The sequence below is a fragment of the Botrytis cinerea genome, chromosome 7 (genome assembly GCF_000143535.2).
Source record: "Botrytis cinerea B05.10 chromosome 7, complete sequence".
Lineage (NCBI taxonomy): Eukaryota > Fungi > Ascomycota > Leotiomycetes > Helotiales > Sclerotiniaceae > Botrytis > Botrytis cinerea.
The window spans coordinates 1,200,958-1,222,111 of record NC_037316.1 but is presented as its reverse complement, the minus strand read 5'-3'; the positions used below and the strand labels follow the sequence as shown (position 1 = coordinate 1,222,111).

General features: G+C 43.0%; 3 protein-coding genes across 4 annotated transcripts; 2 read left to right on the top strand and 1 right to left on the bottom strand.

Moving 5' to 3' along the window:
• Positions 1–5,969: 5,969 nt before the first annotated feature.
• BCIN_07g03350 (hypothetical protein) lies at positions 5,970–7,772 on the top strand. The gene is made up of 5 exons (XM_024693985.1): positions 5,970–6,277; positions 6,856–7,046; positions 7,096–7,249; positions 7,307–7,375; positions 7,435–7,772. Exons 2-5 carry the CDS (start codon positions 6,906–6,908, stop codon positions 7,599–7,601), a joined length of 531 nt encoding a protein of 176 aa, XP_024549774.1. The 5' UTR covers positions 5,970–6,277; positions 6,856–6,905; the 3' UTR covers positions 7,602–7,772.
• A 1,917-nt stretch (positions 7,773–9,689) lies between these two features.
• On the top strand, positions 9,690–14,046 carry Bcnma. The gene is made up of 4 exons (XM_024693984.1): positions 9,690–10,587; positions 10,653–11,034; positions 11,096–13,208; positions 13,264–14,046. The coding sequence occupies exons 1-4, from the start codon at positions 10,034–10,036 to the stop codon at positions 13,521–13,523; spliced, it is 3,309 nt and encodes a 1,102-aa protein (XP_024549773.1). The 5' UTR covers positions 9,690–10,033; the 3' UTR covers positions 13,524–14,046.
• Positions 14,047–16,523: 2,477 nt separating this feature from the next.
• BCIN_07g03330 (hypothetical protein) lies at positions 16,524–21,147 on the bottom strand. Of its 2 annotated transcripts, XM_024693983.1 has the most exons (3): positions 18,816–21,147; positions 18,500–18,766; positions 16,524–18,448 (listed from the first exon to the last, which is right to left on the bottom strand). In XM_024693983.1, the coding sequence occupies exons 1-2, from the start codon at positions 20,847–20,849 to the stop codon at positions 18,713–18,715; spliced, it is 2,088 nt and encodes a 695-aa protein (XP_024549772.1). In that variant the 5' UTR covers positions 20,850–21,147; the 3' UTR covers positions 16,524–18,448; positions 18,500–18,712. The 2 variants fall into 2 exon arrangements, with proteins under 2 accessions (XP_024549772.1, XP_024549771.1); XM_024693982.1 differs by having other exon boundaries at positions 18,500–21,147.
• Between the last annotated feature and the right edge of the window lie 7 nt (positions 21,148–21,154).

Here is a 21,154-nt window from a genome sequence, read left to right as displayed (position 1 = left end):
ATTAAATAGATACTAGCCTACACACAAGTTTAAAGAAGGCCTTCCATCACAACCCTTATCAAGCATCTATTCCTAAAATGACACTCAATCTCGTTATGGCAAAGAAGGGAGGGTTATCCAATCATTTATATTGAAAAGCTTAATGAGTAGATGTGATTTGATAAGCGACTCACTTTTTTTCTAATGATAAAGTTCTTTTTTTGGTGGCTTGATCTTTTGGGGTCTTCATGAACTCCACATGAACCCCCAAAACCCACATCACTTGTTTCCCAGACATACTAACTTCCATTATTTGCCCCTTACATTTATTTTTGGCCTAAAACATCTAGAACTTCCTAATTCTCTACTCAGTTCCCTTCACAGACATCCAAAGTTGCATTTGTGGCTAAAATTGTTCTGGGACTGAGAAGAACAATCTTAACTCATCATCAAGTGAACATGCCATAGTCAGACACTAAATCACTCATAGCTTCCACAGAACTTTACTTTTCAACTTTTTTAGTTCATTCCCAAGATCCTCAAAGCTTACCCTTCATGCCATCCAAAAATTGTCCCAAACATCAACTTTTTCAACTGTGTTGTATTTTCAACTTTTCTTTCCAAAAAAGCCTCAGGGAGCTTTCTGAAAAGAAAATGGAGTAAAATTGGGAAATCAACTATTTCTGACGTGCAACAAATATCTGCAAAATCCGAAGTGGTCCCGAAGTCCCGTGCTAGTCACGAGCATCAACGTTGGTTGGCTGAATGAGTAAGGTTATGGAGAGGTCCGAGCTCCACAGCAAGATGATAAGTAAACAAGAGCTTCTGTAAACCTGACAAAAACAATCTCTGTTGGTTCATGAGAATAAATAAAGCAGCAGGTTCCAAAGTTCAAAGGTCAGACTAAACTCTAACTTCCTGGATGAAAGAACAGTCTGGCATCAAAGAACCACCAAGAATCTTGCTATTCTTTTCAAGATTCTGACATTCTCAGCAAATGCAGTCAACAAAGAGTATGTGTGAAGGCGTCACTACAGAAAATATTTCTTCAAAGTTGCTAAGACCCAGCCAACTAGGGAGGACTGGGTCAAGGTGTGAAAAGAAATGACAACGCTCAGAAGTATGAGATTTTGCCTTGTTTCATTGTTGAGAAATGAAGAAAATAACTCATCTGTACAAGCCCAGCTTTTACCACTATGTCAGTGAACTAATTGCTTTCTGCGTCTTTCCAAACTATCAGCAAGTTCTACTCCAGAGGGGCCGAGTTTCTATTTACTCATCATATGACCAGGTTGGCCAGAAGTTTTTGGAACTGGATGATCAAGGTTCAACTTAACTTGTAGAAATTCATGGGTTCAAGCCCTCCTTGCACGTGCCAAACTCGTGACCTGCTCAAATTATTGATCAAGGCCATGGTCAGCCAGAAGTGTCTATTCTCGGGGAGTAAAACCATCTGTCATATTTCCTCATCCAATTCTCTTTGTGTCTTTTGCTCGTCTTTTTTTTCGTTTTTGATACAGAGTATACAGAATGTAGTGGTATGCATGAACGTGGTTGATGTAAGGCTCAGGGGCTCACTCGCTTAACCTCTTGGACTTCTTGGACTTCTTGGACTTCGAAGCAGCCTAGGATGTATGCATAGTTTGTTTCTATTCATAAGACAACAAAATACTAAACTGCATTCACTTTTTGTCTATTGGATGTATGGGAGGGTCTTGGTCTGGATGAAATATATCCTATACTTAAAAGGATAATTTATCAAACTTTCCAGGAACATTCAAGGCCTGCATCCTTTAGCTGCACAAATATCGTGTATTAGGCAAGAAGTGGAAAAGGAGACCAGAAGATATGAGAAGCTTTCAGAAAACCATAGAGAATCGCGTGAATAGCCATCCTAAATCAGATGCGTCTTCAAGCTCGGCTTCAAAGCTGGTGGCAGCATTGAGCTTAGAGCGAAAACTTAAAGGACTGTATGCCTGGACTTAAACGTGGCTCATAGTATATATTCCAGGCTCAATGACTTGAGAGATGCCCACCGCAGACCTCTCCGCCAAAGCGGCAGGAAGGAACGCCGCCCCCGGGCCTTATTTAAAGGCGTAATAATGCCCGCGCGATCTATCTCGATGCGCAACACAAGGAGCCCGATGCTGCCACCGCCCCATGGCTCCAACCCGGCCGCGCCATGATATTCCCCGTCCGCTTGTATTACAATGTCTTCCATTTGTTGATCGCACGCACGCACGGTTTTCGTTGCATCAGCGCTTCCAGTCCAAGTACTCCGTTTCACTGCTTGTCTTCCAAGACACCACACCTTCATAAATGTATCAATGTTTTTCGGAGTATCGTTCGAAGGGATTTATAAGGTTATTCTTGATCGATGCATGGTCTTTGATAAGGTCTAAGGAGAGATATGAATTAGCAACAATCACAAGAATAGGAATCGTGGAAAGATTCTCGGCGTTGAATAAAAATAATTCAACCCAGTTAGTGAGAGATTTTTCAGTTCCACGATAAGTGAGTGATTCATGGGGGAGCATCTCCAGTGACTGTGATCATGCCAATAAACATTAGAATAGGCATGATAAAGACAGACTGGTGGTTCAGATCATCTGTTGGAGACAAACCATGAACGCGTTTGTTAATTCTGGATATTGGAGGAAGTCTTCGACAATTTCACGCACAAACTTGGGGCACAAAAGCTCGGATGCAACGAAAAGTTAATACTCGGTCAAGTAAAAACATGGCAGGCATCTTTGACTGGCTCCATTCAGTCGCTTAAATTCAGACGTGCAACATTTGCAAACACAGTCTGCGTAGACCGATGAGAGAATTGAGCTGGATGTAAAGCACGATGTAGTCGGCTACAGACGGTGGGATTTAGTAACATTCGTCAGTGACTCTAGCTGTAGCTGAAATGGCTGTTCTTGAGTAAGTAAATTTTATCGTTAGGCCATGGAACGTAGCTTTATATCCTAGATTCAGTGTGGATCTCAGTGCTGTATGTCAGAAGTTTAATACCTCTGTTACTTATTATCATTCAAGACGTGTCAATGTACGATTGTGTGCTCCATAGCTCATCCCCCTTCCTGCCAGCTAGAGAATGAACCGCATACAGCCGCACCGCTTTACGACATGCAACATTAGAAATCATGAGGCTAGAACGTCACCCTATTGGCAATTTATTAGTTCTGCCGGTTGCGAGGCTATTACCAGCGAGCCTACCGCTTTCTGACGTGCAACAAGAGGTCTCAATAACAATGGCTTTCCTTCTTATTGGACAGGTATCTCTTTCTGTCAGATCTAATTAACTTCCGTGAGTAGCCTTACCGTTTTATGATATGCAACAAGAGCCTGAGATGGCAAAAGCCCCACCTCTTATTGGAAGCCATTTGTTTCTGTCAGATCTATTGATCTTGAGGCTGGCCTCGCCGTTTCGCGACATACAACAAGCCACTGAAATAGCAAAGGCTCTCCGGCTCATTCGACGTACTATTCCTTCCGTGCTTGTGATCAATTCCTAGATACTTCGCTCAACTTAAACTATTAAGTTTAGTCAGATGTAAATTACAGCGTAGGTTTAGCATGATTTGATGTGCACAGCATCTGGGGCACTCTAGGATAGTTTAATTATAACTTGAATCTCTCGCACATCAGCTAAATAGTACTTAAGAAATGAGTAATTGTCATCACTGTTGCCATTCTATAATGAGCAACTACGAAGATGTGAATCTAATTACTGAATCTGCTCAGGTCTAAGTGCTCCCCAGAGATACCCATTCATACGCTTGGTTCCTTTTCGAATATCGGCACATAAGCTATTCAACGAAGAGAAAATTTCGTTATCCGCCATTTTATTGTCGCTCTTCGAGTTGGCGCGTTGGATTGGTATTCTGGAAGAGAAGAAGCCTTAGACAATTTGCATGAGAGAGAAGAGAATTTTCTTCTCAATGTAGCAACCCCAGATGTGCCTTAAGTAAAATAATGAGAAAATCTTCCATGTTGACTTTGAGTTCTTGTGCGTCTCTTCGATGAATTGCGCTTCTTTGACACCCCTTGAACGATCGAGTTGTGGTATGAAAATAGAGACCATTACTTTGATCTACAGATAATTAAAGAAGCTCCAGGCTTTCTGAGGAGTTGTTGAAGGTCGATAGCTCAGTATTTTGCTCCGCACATAAAGGATCTTCCAAAGCAATGAATGAGAGGCTCGCATTGTAATAGTATCATGCCGGCGTCTAGTTTCAGACTTTGAGTTGCCGTGAAATGTAGACCTTCGCCTGTGTGCTGGAGGATTCGGGAACAATAGATGGCTCGTAAGGGAAAGAGATTCGTTGTGGATCTGCAGAAGCTTGGTATTTGTCTCTTTTTTGTAGCCGGGGGTATATGATGACGCATATGCTTGTCGCATCTGTTGATGTCATGTTAGTGAAATCTCCCCAGAGTGGTTTGCGTGCTTTAAAAACGCCGCCTGTGATGCTGTTCAAGAAGGGACGGGAGACTTAATTTAGTATATGCAGAGCCATTTCTTCGTCAGAATACGATGGGCTGCTGTTGAGAACCGGTGAAGCGGTAGTTTAGCAGAATTGAAGAGTTTCTGTACTCCGCTACAAGGTAGGAACGCCGAAGGAGCTACGGAACAACATAGCGGTCAGAAATTTCAAAAAAGATCGACTTTCATGCTTGCTTATTAAATTGCTGGCCCTGACAGTGTTGACTTGTTATGGATTCTGGTTGTAGTATTTCTGGGGAGATAGGAAATAATGGAGGGGAAGCTTCTTTCAGACTGCTTATAATTTTCGACTAAATAAATTCTGCCTAGGTAGCTGAATATACACAGCAAAATCAAAATGCCTCAAACTTTTCTCTAGTGACCACTCTTAGGTTTCTCACAGCTCATAAGGCGAATGCAAGTTCTTATTAAAAAGGTAGTCATCGGCAGGTCGCAGGAACGCTATAGTGGTAGTCAAGCATATCCTTTGGGCCGGTGACAGTTTTTGGTCACCTCATATTGGTGTTGTAGTGTTCTTTCAAGCTCCTGTACTCTCTCGGAGGATTGAGGAAGCTCAGAATGAGTTAATAGTCTTCGGTAGCATTATAAAAACGTTGCGGATGATGTGGCTTGAATTTATCGCTGTGTTCTGACTTTGTGGAAGTAATCCAATCTATCGATGTGGTACTTATTGATAACCTCATGCAACCCCAGGGATGTAGAATTTGTTTGGATGGAGAAAATAGGCTCTATTACCTAGAAATAATCCAGTAGAATACAAACTCCAGACTAGATAGTTAAAGTAGTGACGAATAATGTTTTATTCCTACTGTGGAGTTGCCCAAAACATTTGCACAACTTTGAGAGTGTTTAGTAGCTAAGAGGGCTTTGAGCAAGATGCTATCCTCACCGGCCTCCAGGTTTGAATTGACGCGCTAGATGGTGTGTTTTTGGAAGTCTCAGACACAGCGAAACATTTCGGTAAGTATCGTAGTATTGGTAGTATTTTCTGAAGGTCTAACATGTTGTGTTAGCAGTTTCTCGCGGTCCTGGAAGTTTCGCAGGTAGAAGGTGAGGATCTATGCATAATGATGGTAATATGGGTTGTCTAAAACGACTTAGCAGAATGCTTAAAATAGAAAAAAGCATGCAGTGTCATAGAATCATCTAGAATTTATGTTAGAGCACATCGCACGGCTTTTAGATTCTCTTGTGCGGTGCTAGATGATTCTTAAGTGGATTAAAAGTTCCTCCTAAAGAGTGACAGATGGCTAGGAACTAGCCATTAGGGGTAGATAGAAGAGCACTGTAATGACAAGGAGTTAGCTCCTGGCCTGTCCTAGAAAGCTAAACTAGTGGAACTGGCTTCACAAAGTACCGAAGAAGCCACAAACACAAATAATAACCCCTAATTTCACTCCTTATATATTAGCAAGTCATTGAAGATTTGTGAATCATAAAATTCTCAGTCTAATAATTAGCATTAACTCGTACTGAAGAGGGCTAAGTCTCTTTCCCCAGGCTTCGCCCTCTTTCTACTTTGCTACACTCCCAGCCTCGCCCCGAAACCCAATAGCTAGGCTCCTGGATAGACAACATCCTAGAAACCAAGGCTAGTCACGACACTTTTGCCTACATTCACTTCGCAACACAACACCCGAATCGTACTTTGCCCCGCAAAACTACTTTCAGGATACAAAAGTCTTCCTCACGCCCAACCTTTTCCCACTTTCTCCATCCCCAAACAACAATTCTCCGAGCACACATCTTCATCAACCACGTTCTCGAATCATCATACATTGTACCTTGGTAAGCCATATCACTTTCGCATATCTTTATACGATCTACACCTTCATCACTAGGGCGCGAAACTTCAATATTTCTTGATGTCGTGTTTACCATTTGCGCTTTGATCTTGGTCAGGCCTGGTCAATGTTGACCAACACTGATCTATTCCACCTTATTCCTGTATAGCAATCTAAGGGATCTTCCTGCACACGGGAAATTTGTTTAGTTACTATTTTTTATTTGTTTTTTGCACAATCAGTCATCACTAAGTACAGGAGCTCGTGAATAATCAAGTCCTTGCTGTTGACGGAAAATTCCTGTGAATTCAAATCACATACATCACCCAAACCCCCTATATTGTTCAAGCTTTTCAATTCTCCATCAATCCATGTTATCATTCTTATGATACCGGACATTAGAGTTTTGAAAATTCGCAGGAGCTTTAGTAACATTCAAATCAATTGAATGTACAACAGCTTCTTGTACATCTAGGTCTCCGCATTCCACAATCCTTTCTTGTACATTTAAGCTGCCTAATATATTCAAAGCCCAACAATGTACGACTTCTTTTCATAAATTACCTTGCTAACAATTCCTAGGTACTACTTCTACAATCTAGCCTTAACAATCATTGATTCCACTTAAAACAATGTCTACTGTCGATGAAACTCTCCAGCTAGCTGCTGAAGCTGTACCAGCTGCCCCCACAGCTAATGAGAAGGCCAATGAGAAGGTCAAGGCTCCCAGAAATAGGACTCCGTCTGGCAAATATGGAACTCCAGCCGAAAAGGTATGATCCCACATCTAGCATCAGAAAAAAAAGACTAATTGAAACACAGGATGTAATTATAGTCCAGTTCATGTTTCAAGCTGCTGGCAAGGACTTTGTTCCTGACTTCAAAACTATCAATGGTTTGGGTCGTAGCGAAAAGGCTGTTAAGCACATTTGGGAGGCACTTAAGAAGTCTTATGCCAGTGCTAATGACGTAGATGGTAGTTTAGCTTATATATGACCCCTAAATCATAATTGGTCACTAAAAACTGTCTTAGCTAAGGATGAAGCCGTCACGAAGGGTATTGCAAAGAAGCGCAAGACAGAGCTTGAGGGTGAAGGCGAAGGTATGTAACCATCTAATCCTAGCACTACACCATTAAAATACTAAGAAATGGCTTTTTAGGCGCTGCTAAGAAGAAGAAGAAGGTAGCCAAGAACGTTGCCTCTGAGCCTGAGACCGAGGAGAATATCAGCGACGACATATTTTCGGAGGTCTATCGCTACGATGACATTGAATCGAGACATGAGGGACCCGCATTTCCAGAATACGAATTCTACTTCGACTTTTAAATCAAGAGCCTATTTCATGGAAACAAAAGGTTTCTAAGATAAAACGGAGAATGTTCAAGGCTTTGGGTGTACTCACGTTGGTAGAAGGGTCTTATTGTTGCTATTTCCGGCTATTTGCTGAAGTATTCTTAAAATACTTCGGCGGAATGAATTATAACCACATTCTTTACAGGATATTGGCGCCATGTGCTTGTGATTAGACTGTGAAGACCATGTTATTCATCTGGTATTTATCCAGTTGTCTAGAACTATCTTTAAAATGAAAGCTCCATCTGGTTATTTGAAGATATCTGCAAGGAGTCTTCAATTTGGAGGTGACATTGGAGATTATCTTATCCAATTCTGGGGAGATTTGCGCCAATTAACAGTAATCTAGGTTCCATTCTGTGTCAACAGCCAACGTCTTCTTTAGGATACATAAAAAATAAGATATGACTGACTTAGTATCAAAATGAGATCTCCTCGAATCCTGAAAGACAATGGCTAAATCAATACCAACTTAGAATATTTACTCAAAGACGTCTCGTCAGTTCTTGTGGTATGGGTGCTAATTACTGAGAATCTGGGTTATCAATCAACCTTCTTTATTGGATGCTTACGATTGTTTGCTGAGCAATGTCCAAATATTCCTAGATCCGAAAGAGATATTATCGAAAGGTGTGAGCTTAGAATCCAACATCAAAGAACTTCTGCCTGGTCTGTAGAAACAGGTTTTAGTTGATGTCTGGTTGGTGCACAACTTCCCATCTCATAGTAAACAAGACTCGCATCCTAAAAGATGAGCTGGTGGATGTGAACCGACTTGACAGGTTGATCTGAAAGTAGAATTGCTATGTTCTCTAACACAAAAAATCACTCACCTTGCTGAGAATATTGCTCAGAATCTTCACTCGAATGTCAGCTGAAGTGTTGAGAAATAGATTCGTTCTATTCTTCTCTTGACAAAAAGAATTAAAGCTTTATTGCTGTTCCAATCGAATACATAATAAACTTGTTCCGGTCGAAGCTTATTTTCTAGCTCTAGGCCTACGTTTTTTTGTTTGTGGTCACCAGAATGCAGGAGATTTCCAAAGTGATAGTAGAGATTCAAGAGACAAAGGGGCCATTCTTACACCATAAGAAAGTTGAGGTACAGAGACTCGAGGTACAGCTCATCAAAAAGCCTCAAAATGGACTACTAATTTCGCCTTTGGCAAACCAAACTACGTACACGACCTCTCATATGTGTGTTCTGACATCTGGGATTTGATTTAAGCGAGATTTCTCATACAAAATGTATTGATAGAACCTAGATCCCGTAGCTATTTGACTTCCGTCTCCTACATGAAGTCTACACACCTGGGTACGCTATTATACAGCTTACCATGACTCGTTTCGTGGTTAATCAGTCATGTTAAAAGAGCAGAAGACATACTAAACGAAGTATGATAGTAGTATCCAATAGCATAGATGAGTGTTCATTAGCAAAGGGGATGTTTCAGTGGTGAAGCTTGAGGAGATATTAGAATGGGGATATCTAGTGCCGAGGTGAAGGCCAATGCTTGGATGCCTGCATATATACCCAAGATTATGGGGAATAAGCTTAATGAGGGCTCATAGCTTTGCATTTTTTTAGTCTCCAAATCTGAGCGGCACATGGAGCTTGCTTGATTCGTGTGACTTTCGAGGAAATGCTCAACACTCTTGAAAGCAATTTAAATATCAAGCCTTGGTGCTTCTCGTGTTTAAGACCTCATCAATGATCTATCAACAAAAAACTGCATTGTGGAGTCCTTCTCAACGGTCTCTATCATCTTGGATACAATCAGAGTTTCGTAATGTCTGCAAAGCATTTACCTCTATGCAGCACAATTTAAATTCTAATACAATTTAAGGGACCTCTCAATAGTGAAATAGGGTTTTTGATCATTGTGTTTGACTTTGGAAAGCGTGATATACGATCTGCGTGGGTTACTGGCTGGCACGTGGCTGGCACGTGGCTGATTAATACAGTGGAGCAACAAACGAACAATTCTGGACTAACTAATTCTGGCTAAGTGGTGGCGGCATCAGCCTTGCAAGTTCAATTCAGCCTTGGAGAAATAAAAAGGTCTTGTACACCCGCGTACTGCCATTGTTATAACTATCGAATCACCTCCACCAAATCACATCCTAGGCACGCCCGCTTCATCCTCTCACATCCTACGGCGCATACGAAAGCTCTTTTTGTATCATCCTACCCGCCGCTGGTATCTTTCTCTCCTTGTGATATCACTTGTTATTCCCTTCATTATTTGGCGCTGTCCTTTCTTATTTGATCCTGCTCCTTAGTCTTAGTACCACCAGGTATTACAAACAACGCCAACTGTAAAACACCTCAAAATCTGTCTTCGCACATTCATTCACAATTTCAATTCGGTCAATTCCAATGTTATTTACATTTTGAATGTTGCATGAGTAAGAATTTGTATGCGCAACTAAGACACGACTTGGCCAATTTCGTTGCACATAAATTCCGTCCGACAAGCCTTGCGACAATAAACTGTTCACTGGTTCGACAATTACTTCTGCACTATACTCGAAACTCCTCTTCATTGATTCCATCTGCGCTTCCAACCACATATACCCGCTCCTTGAGTACCTCTCATTATTTAAGGAAAGACGAATCAATCGATATGATCGGCACCAACGGCGTTGCAACGCGCTCGAAAAGAAAGTCGCATCCAACGGGGCCCGAGAGACCTCAGAAGCAACTCCGAGCCTTGAATGGAAAAGAGTCAACAGGCGTCAATACTCCAGAAATCGACCTTTCCGACGATGAATACGATGCTGATGGACTACAACTGTTACCATCGAATGTATCACCAGATACGGCTGAATGGCAGGCCACCATTGAGCGAGTGGTACGAAATGTAGTTTCGATCCGATTCTGCCAGACTTGTTCTTTTGACACAGACCCTGCATTAACCAGTGAAGCTACTGGTTTTGTGGTAGATGCAGAAAGAGGGTTAGTTTTTCCAGCTCAAATGGATGTGCCGTCTGTCATTTTTAGCTTTGTTAACATTTCTGCAGATACATTTTGACCAATCGACATGTTGTTGGATCAGGACCTTTCTGGGGATATTGCGTTTTCGATAATCACGAAGAAGTTGATGCTTACCCAGTTTATCGTGACCCTGTTCACGATTTTGGTATATTACGATTTGACCCTAAAGCTATAAAATACATGCCTGTTACAGCTCTGGGACTACGACCAGATCTTGCCAAGGTAGGATCGGAGATTAGAGTGGTGGGTAACGATGCCGGAGAGAAGCTCAGTATTTTATCGGGAGTCATCAGTAGATTGGACAGAAATGCGCCGGAATACGGTGACGGATATTGTGATTTCAATACCAATTACATACAAGCTGCTGCTGCTGCGAGTGGGGGAAGTTCTGGAAGTCCAGTCGTTAATGTAAGTTCGAATATTAATACCCCCCATTTGCCTTACCCTCCGAATATTGACATGCAGATAGATTGATGGATACGCGGTTGCCCTACAAGCGGGTGGAAGAAGTGATGGTGCCGCAACCGATTATTTCTTGCCACTCGATCGACCTTTGAGAGCTCTTCAATGCGTCCAAGAGGGTAAACCCATTACCCGGGGAACTATTCAATGTCAATGGTTGATCAAGCCTTTTGATGAATGCCGGAGACTTGGTTTGACACCCGATTGGGAAGGCATTGTTCGAAAAGGATTTCCCAAGGAGACCGGTATGCTCGTGGCAGAAATTGTTCTTCCGGAAGGACCGTCACATAAATTGATTGAAGAAGGAGATCTACTACTCAAGGTCAATGGCGAACTATTGACACAATTCATTCGTTTGGATGATATCCTTGATTCCAGTGTTGGTCAGACGGTAAGCTTCCTTATACAGCGTGGTGGTGAAAATATCGAGGTTGCGGTTAATGTTGGAGATCTTCATATGATTACACCAGATCGTTTTGTCTCTGTCGCAGGAGGCAGCTTTCATGATTTGTCGTATCAGCAAGCACGTCTGTATGGTGTTGCTTGTAAAGGTGTCTTCATGTGCGAAGCCAGTGGATCATTTCGATTCGAAGGCACCGATAATGGCTGGATGATTCAAACCATTGATCACAAGAAGACACCTGATTTGAACAGCTTCATTGAAGTCATGAAGAAAATTCCGGACCGAGAGAGGGTCGTAGTAACATACAAACATCTCCGAGATCTCCACACTCTAAATACCGGCATTCTCCAAATTGACCGCCATTGGTCAAGTAAGATGAGATTGGCCGTCAGAAATGACATCACTGGTCTTTGGGACTTTTCGGATTTAGCCGACGCTCTCCCACCCACAACACCTGTAGCTAGGTCTGCAAATTTCATACAACTGGAGAACTCACAGCATCCAGCGGTAGCGGATATCGTTCGAAGCTTCGTTCGAGTGCTATGTCACATGCCTGTCAAACTAGACGGCTACCCCCGGAACCGCAAGTGGGGTATGGGCGTTGTTATCGATGCTGAGAAAGGATTGGTTGTCATATCTAGAGCCGTCGTTCCATACGATCTATGTGATATTTCGATCACAATTGCCGATTCCATAATTGTGGAAGGAAAGGTAGTATTCCTGCACCCTCTACAAAATTATGCCATTATCCAATACGACCCGTCGCTGGTTCTTGCCCCTGTGCAAAGCGCAAGATTGAGCAATAAGCAGCCCTCCCAAGGAGCTTCAACATACTTCATTGGTTTCAACACCAATATGCGAATTGTCGTTGCTAAAACCACCATCACTGAAATTACTGCTGTTGCTATCCCTGCAAATGCTGCATCTCCAAGATATCGGGCCATCAACATTGATGCTATCACTGTTGACACAAGCCTGAGTGGTCAATGTGGAAGTGGTGTGCTTATCGGTGAAGATGGCGTTGTTCAAGCCTTGTGGTTGACCTACTTGGGAGAGAGATCTCCATCCAGCTCAAAGGATGTCGAATATTATCTTGGTCTTGCCACTCCTACACTTTTACCCGTCATCGAGAGAATACAAAATGAGGAGAAGCCTAGGCTACGCATGTTGAGTGTTGAATTCAATACCATCCAAATGGCTCAAGCTCGTGTCATGGGTGTCTCCGAAGAATGGATTCATAAGGTTGCCGAAGACAATCGATCTCGCCATCAACTTTTCATGGTCCGAAAGCGCACCTTTGAGCGGAATAGTGAGTCGGGTGCTCTTTTGGAAGGAGACATCATTCTATCTCTTAATGGTAAAATCATTACTCGGGTCAATGAATTTGATGTAATGTACGACCATGACGTTCTTGATGCAGTCATTGTCCGCGATTGTAAGGAAATGAACCTTAAGCTTGACACTGTTTCAGCAGATGATCTCGAGACTGACCGGGCCATTTCCTTCTGTGGAGCTATTCTACATCGTCCTCATCATGCTGTCCGCCAACAAATTTCTAAACTCCATAGTGAGGTTTACGTTGCAGCGAGAACAAGAGGATCACCATCTTACCAGTACAACCTCACCCCAACTAACTTCGTAACCCATGTCAATGGGAAACCAACACCAGATTTGGAAGCATTCTTGAAGGTGGTCATCCAGATTCCTGATAATACATGTACGTTTTCAACTTTTTTCCCCCAGATTGACAAATTATTAATACTGTTCTGCAGATTTCCGCATCAAGGTAGTAACCTTTGATAACGTCCCGTGGGTTATCACAATGAAGAAGAATGATCACTACTTCCCAACTACAGAGTGGATTAAAGACCCCTCGGAAAAGAGTGGTTGGAGAAGAATCACCTACGAAATGGGCAATGTCGTGGAAGGTGAAGGTAAAGAAGGCATTGGCAGCGTAGTTGGCGATGACGTCGGAGATTTTGATGTTGCGGGAGGATCTGACGACCCTATGTCTTTCAAGTCTTTGTTGTGAATACTACATACATGACTTGCAATTGCATAGACAAGGCATAATGTCAGCGTGTATTTTAGCGGCTTACAGGGCATTTTATAGAAGGTAGCCAACGAACAGTGAGCAAACAGGTACGGCATTGGCATGCGGCAGTCAATTGCTGCAAGCTTCTTGATATATCTGGTATAAAGAGCCGCGAGCTCACGCCTTCCGACGATTCTAGTCGCATTCACAGATCTAGATATGGGGCGTTTTTGGATAATGGCCAATGATACCAAACCGACCAATAATCGGTGGATGAATAATACCAAAAACATCATTCATGTATATGTGCCATACACATTTTGTAGATATCAATGTACCGCATTCACTTCCGTCTTTTGTATGCTTTTCCTTTCTTTGTCTTGCTTCTGTCAAGGCGCTGTCAAGTCACAATGCATTAGTGTATCAATGTCTCTCAATGACGTACCTGCTTTCTTCGTCACCTCATGTACCATACCCCAATCTAAGCATCCTCTCCTATAATCCAAGTCTACCGAGCACAAAAGTGTCAGCAGAATTTCCAATGCAAGTAATACTCAAGTCTCAGGCAATGCAAATCTGAATTTGATTCTTGCTTCTGTATGATAAGTCAGCCTGTGCATGCCTTGTGGCCTTTCGCTTAAATATTCGCTTAACACGGGCCATCATTCAATCTTGAGTTTGTTGGGAGTCCAGTCTGGACACAGTGTCCATTTTCCTTATCTGGTTCAATGACTGTCGAAGTCTTTGATATTTTCAATGTAGTGTATATCTGTCAAAATCTTTAATACTTTCAATGGAGTCTATTTTCTGAGCACATATGGCCATACGATGAGGCTATATCTTAACAGTTACGCGATCAACAATGCTACATCAGTCATGCCTGACACTGTCTCATACCAGTATTTCTGGATTCTCATCGAAAGGTTTAGTTCTCCGAGATTATCTGCCGGTTCGTGATGATAGACGGCTACAAGAAAAAGTCACTTGGGGAAGAAGCTTCAGGAAGTGACAACGCTATACTATTCAGCAAGTGAAGAAGTTCCATTGGTAGTTCCGCTACTATCATGCAGGCTGGGTGACGTGATACATGTATCTAGATTAACTGCTTCCGGTCTTCTGGGGGTCTTCTGGGGGTCTTCTGGGGGTCTTCTGGGGTTCTTCTGGGGTTCTTCTGGTGTGGTCTAAGATGAGTTTTTAGCAGTTTTAGTCTCTTCTACTTGCCATTCTTTGTAGCTTCTGCTATCCCGCTTCTCCGAGTTTGCCAATTTTAACTTGCACCGACTTCCTCTAAATTCGCGCTTCGGGGGGAGCCAAGCCTGCGCAAACTATTCTAGCTGTCGACCGGCTTTGGTGGTCTTCTCAGAGTACTTGAAGAATGTGGTATCGCATCTGAACAGTCTCGGAAAGTACATCCGTTCATTTGAAGCATGCCTGGCGACCCCAGAGTGATCTTCACGGTTATCTATTATTGGAGATGGTCGCACGCCTCTTCCTATACAGGATATTGAGACATGAAATCAATTTCTCATTCGTGGTATCATGTATTCATGAGAAAGTTTCTGCCATTCACCGATCGTGTGATCGATAATCACCCGCTCGCCATGTAGACACTTCTCGACAGAACTCTATTACTCTAGAGCCTTCCTTTCCTCGGCGTTCAACGTTTCCACGTTGCTTTCTGATATATTGAGGCGATAATCCCATTCACTATAGAATGACGAGTTCTCCGATCATTGTCTGCTTCTTTCAAACGAGCCCGTTGATCCAGGGGCTCACCTCTCCTTTCACTTTCTTCCATTTTTTGATTCCTTGCATTCGTTAGATCTTGGTCTGTCTTTCCCGTACTGATATAGTCCCGAACTATCAATATCTCCGCAGCCAAGAGAGAGATCAGCGCCTCATCATAACCATGGTAACCATTATCGTTATTTTCACCGTCGAAAGAATAAAGTCTAAATCCGAAGAATATATATCCTAATTACATAGAAAGCACAGAAAACTTGGTTAATATTAGAGAATCATCATCAAAAATAAAGTCGTGAAATTTTTTTTCAACTACACTTGGAATGTTTGATTGTGAAGTGACATTGTGGTGGGAATGAGGTTCTTCTAAAGTAAAAGTCAGGTTGTATGACGTAGAGACCCCGGCGATCTTTACGCTATATAGTGTGGCGCATGAATATCACAAAAACCACGAATTTCTCGATTTTATGACAGCGCGTCTAGTCTAGTCTAGTGTTTACGTAAGCCCACTTTTGGTCATTTTGTTTTTGATTGACTGAGAAAAGAGCAGAGCACACAACTTCTCCACTATTAAGAAAATCAAAGCTTGAGATGTCAATCCCCAAATTCAAAATAAATTTGACGTCCTCGATATCCAATATCCACCAGTCGTCCACTCCCCCGCAAAACTCTCGTAGCAAACCACCCCAAGACCAAGACCACGCCATGCAACAAAAATTAAGCACGCAATCTCTTCCATCTAAAACACAGCGAATCACACCGACAATATACGGACACGCTCGAAATCTAACACAGACAAGCATCTACCATCTCCCTAATCCCAATCTACACATCGTGAAATCAAAAAAATGCCAATGCGACTAGACATAGTCAAGGGGTAATTGATTAAAAAAAAAAAAGACTCATCAGTTTGCTTTTCTTCGTGTGATATGAAGGTTAGCTCTAGGCTTTGAAAGTGACTCGCATTCATCCCCCCAGGTATAAGTAAATTGATGTCCCACACGAAATGTGAGCGCTGAAATACCATGCCAATCCACTTTTCATTCTTCTCTTCTATTGGACCGCATTGGCGCCAGCATTCCCAGAACTACATGCCGGCATAAAAACCTTCGGAGATAAATCTTGAAATGTCACTCGGGTACGCCGTCTCCACTTTTCAAGATCCGACATTCCCAATTCAGTCTCGCTTATCTTCCCAACACCTCCGATTAACTAGAGGTTACACGTTTAGAATTCATTCACATAAAACCTCACTGTCACTGGCGTGAAATTACAACTTTATTTGTAAGTCTCCAATTTGTGATACTACTCCACTTCTACAACAATAACATAAACTCCTCTCCTCTTTCCTTGTTCCCACCTCCAACCAAATTCTAGGAACATAATCGAAATCTATCAATATTTGTCACAGGGCGCTACATCGCAAAACCATGTATCCCCGGCATATTATACCCAAAACAACATACTTAAAATACAAAATGCTAGCTCAAGTCAATCCTAGCCATTGAACATGTGTATTCGTTGACTTTATGAGGATTTCTTTTCTTTTGGAAAAGATGACTTCCAGACGCTTAACACTTGCTCTCTATGAGGAGCGAGTTCTGCCTCTGTGGGTGGTCTCAAAAGTCGAGCTTGTATCTGTGTAGGTATGTCACTTCGAGTTGACAATGTGCGTGACGGCTGTGGGGATTCGGAAGTAGGGTATTCGTAAGGTCTGGGATTGTTAACGTATTGTAGCATTGCCAGCTTATGAAGCTGAAATGCATCCATTCCAGAATCTAGAGGTGTCACCTGCGTAGGCATGAGATTTTCAGCTGCAGTTGCATTTGCAGTTGCAATTGGCGATCGCACGCTTTCGGAAAGAGAACGTGCAGGATGCATGTGGTCATTCTGAGAAATTCTGTTCATGGGTGGTTGCCCCATCAAAGACGAAGCATCCATCATACTGGTTCCTCTCTTTAGCGATCCCACTCGATATCCATTTTTTGGTCGTTTCGGGGGCGGTGGATTGTCTGCTAATCGAGAAAATTCAGCTACTTTTCGTGGAGAGACACTCATCGTACCAGTAGTGGCGTTAGAGATTTGACTGCTGCTATTGCTTGAAGGACTGGAATCCCCGGAGCTGGACGTGGATATAATTGGGGAAGCATGAAGCTCTGGTTGATGTTGGCGCTTGCGCTTATCTCCACGACCTTTTTGCTGCTGCGGCTGCCCAGCTTTTGCTCCTTGTCCTTGTACCAGTCTCGAAAACGGCATCTGTTGCTCTATGTCACTTTCCTTTGCCTCACTTCTCTTTGTGTCATTTTGCTGTTTGTTCGATAGTGAGGTCGACGTTGACGTTTGAGATGTAGGTAGACCCTGAATCCTGGTGTTCAAACCCCACTCCGCAGCTTGCAATTTGAAAAGGTCGAGAATATCCGCCCAACGAGGCACCCCTGCAGGATTCGATGGTAGAGGTCTCTCATAATTGAGTAGGCCGCCTCTAACGCGGTTATTGCCAATTTCTGCAACCTGAATTTCGAGCCCGATCGCATACTTTAAGGGAGTGGTTGCGTTGGTAAAGGTCGTTTTCGTATACATTGAGTAACTTCCCTTCACCTCTATTCCATCGAGACCACACTCGATTTTATCCAACCTGAACGTATGCGTTGCGCACGCTGGGACACCATCATTGACTAATCGAACTGTCTGCTTTGTCCCGTCCACAACTTTAGTTTCTTCTTTGACGAATTGCGATTCTGGAGCGAATGGCAGCGAATTTCCCGAGGAATTGCCAATATTTCCTGCATAGTTTTCAAAACTCTTTCGTGCGTCCGACGGATTTTCCAGTGACAGACGAGCGATGGACTTCTGGAGTATTGCTGGTAAGGCCATTTCCACCATAGTTCGACTTTCATTATTCCTGGGCATTTCCGCTTTACCTGCTCCTTCTGCGATTTTCGTATCAATAGCTGAAATTGCGGCGTCTAATGCGTGAAATATGTCGTCCTCAAAAGCCTCGTCATAATGAATAATTTCAGGCAAATTCGAAAGGGAGATGGTATATTTGCCAGCAAGACTACGGATTTGATCAGCCCGGATGATCGTTGGCTGGGCTGCTGAAGTAGCCTCATTCCTTTGCTCTCGTGAGACCTCTTTCCCTTTGGCGCTCGTTATGATCCCCGTTTGTTGCGGATTTCCTATGTATTGTTAGTTATGACAGCCCGTAGTAAATTATCTTTTAGACATACCACTTTGTAGTCTTTGATCTCTTCTGTTTGCCGTAGCCAATTGAGTAGGAGCTTGAGCTCTTGTGGTTGATGGAAGAGCTGGTATTGTTATAGTCGATAGAGTAGGAGCTGAAGCTGGAGCTTTTACGGTCGATGGAAAAGCTAGTATTTCTATAGCTGATGGAGTAGGATCTGGAGTTGGAGTTTTTGTGGTTGATGGAAGAGTTGGTATTGTTATAGTCGATAGAGTAGGAGTTGGAGTTGGAGCTTTTGTGGTCGATGGAAGAGCTGGTATTGTTATAGCAGATGGATTAGAAACTGGAGCTGGAGTTCTTACGGTTGATGGAAGAGTTGGTATTGCTACAGCTGATAGAGTAGGATCTGGAGCTGGAGCTCTTGCAGTTGATGGAAGAGCTGGTATTGCCACGGCCGATGAAATAGGAGCTGGAGCTGGAGCTCTTGCGGTTGATGGAAGAGCTGGTGTTGCTACAGCCGATGGAGTAGGAGCTGGAGCTGGAGCTCTTGCGGTTGATGAAAGAACTGGCTGTACCATAGATGGCAAGGAAACCGGCAAAGGGGATTGGCCCGCGGATGCAACAGCCTTTGAAGCTCTTCTTGCTGGTACATTCGATTTGGTGCTCTTTCGGGGTTTTTGGAGATACTGCTCGCTGTTTGGTCGCATTGATTTTTTATTCAAAGTTGGTAGAGGGCCCATCGTATACTGAAACCCAGTGGTCAATTCTCTCCCTGTACCCTGATAGATTATGGTAGACGGCTGGATGTGTTCTTGATCATCTGGTGGTATCATAGGCTGATGCTTTGGTACATTACTAGCAAAGCGAAGAGCTTTGTGGAGAGGGGCAACTCCATATGCCAATGTCGGTTTGCTTTTGCCATCCAACTGCTCCCCTATATACCAGGATTTGAATGTTGCGAACTCCATTCGTGTGGTATCTCCTTGTGTAAGACGTTGTTGAAAGAAGTGTCTAAACTCCGCATTTTGATCTTCCGCAGAGAGATTAGCAAATGATGATATGCGAGTAGTAGTAATTGCTTGAATTGATTGTCGGTTGTTGTTAACACCATTAAAATTTGTCTGATTGACAGGCATTTGAGGTGGTTGTTGACCGGAATGAGCAAGAGTTCCTGCAACTTGGAAATGAGCAGGTACTCGTTGGCTGATATCGTGTCCGTTGTTATTTGTGGCATGAATTGGGACTGATAATGGCTGATCAAAATTGATTGAACCATTTTGAAATGGATAATCAACAGATGCTTGTTGGCCGAGGGAATGTCCTATATCATTTGCATGCTGGTCCTGGATTTGAGTCTGCTGTTGCCCGAAATTATGCGAGAAATCGTGTGCTTGGTGTTGATTACCATAGATAGGCAGTTGAGATTGTTGGCCATGATTGATAGGAGTTCTCTCAATTTGGTTCTGAGCAAACATCTGTGGGTCATTAAGATATCCAACACTGTCTGTGTAGTCGGTAGACATTTGAAACTGCTGATGACCACCGAAATCATGCGAGAAATCTAACGCCTGGTGTTGATTACCATTGATAGTCAGTTGCGATTGCTGGCTATAATTGATAGGAGTTCCCTCAGCTTGGAGATGGGCAAACATATGTGGGTTGTTAAGGTATCCAACACCGTCTGCATAATCAATAGACTGAGATTGTTGACCATGGTCGATGGGAGTTCCCACAACTTGATTGTGGGCAAGCATTTGTGGATTGACAGTGTACTCGCTATTGTTGATTTGATGGACAGGTAACTGAGAGGACTGAGCGAAGCTGACGGGAGCTCCGTCAACTTGGTCATTGACAAGCATTTGTGGATTGATAGTGTGCTCGTGATGGAAAGGTTGAGACAGTTGTTGATCGTTGCTGATGAGAAGTTCCTCAATTGGGGTTTGAGCAAGCATTTGTGGGTTGACAGTGTACTCGCCATTGATCATATCATGGATAGGGAGTTGAGAGGACTCGGTGAGACTGATGGGAGCTTCTCCATATGGGTATTGAGTATCAAACACAGACATTTGAGACTGCGGATGACTAACACTAGCAGGAGTTGCTTGAAATCCGTGTTGATCATTGTTTGGAGCCATGTGTCTACCGTTCATTTCTCGTCGATGACGATTGAGAGCGTTGTTAATGGCGTCGAACGGGCCACGATTGGACTGATGACTGGGAGGGGGTGGAATGGCAAAAGATTCTTGTGCTCTACTGTTGGCGTGGATATAGTCGTACGCTGTAGCAAGTCGTTCATTTAGTTGGTTAAGTTGATCCCGTCGTCCGGTGCCAGTATGCTGGAGTTGTTGTTGGTTGTTGGCACTGTTGCCGGTCTCGTGTATGTTATGTTCAGACATTGGAAAGAAAAGAGATATATACTATGAAGTTTTGGGACGTATGTGGTATGGGTATTCTCTGTGGAATTCTTGTGGTGGATATATTGATGGAACGTTGGAGAGCTGAGATGGATGTGTCGTTGATGGTTGTATTTTGTTGTGCGGTGTTGTTGATGTTGTTGATGTTTTACTTCCAAGAGGGGGAGAAACACTATTGATAGAGGAAGTGCCAACCCGCTAATTCTCCAAAGTTTACTCACTAGAACATCTAGCGCAGGTAAAACTACGCAATTGGACCCTCAAACCACAAGGACATTTCATTGGTC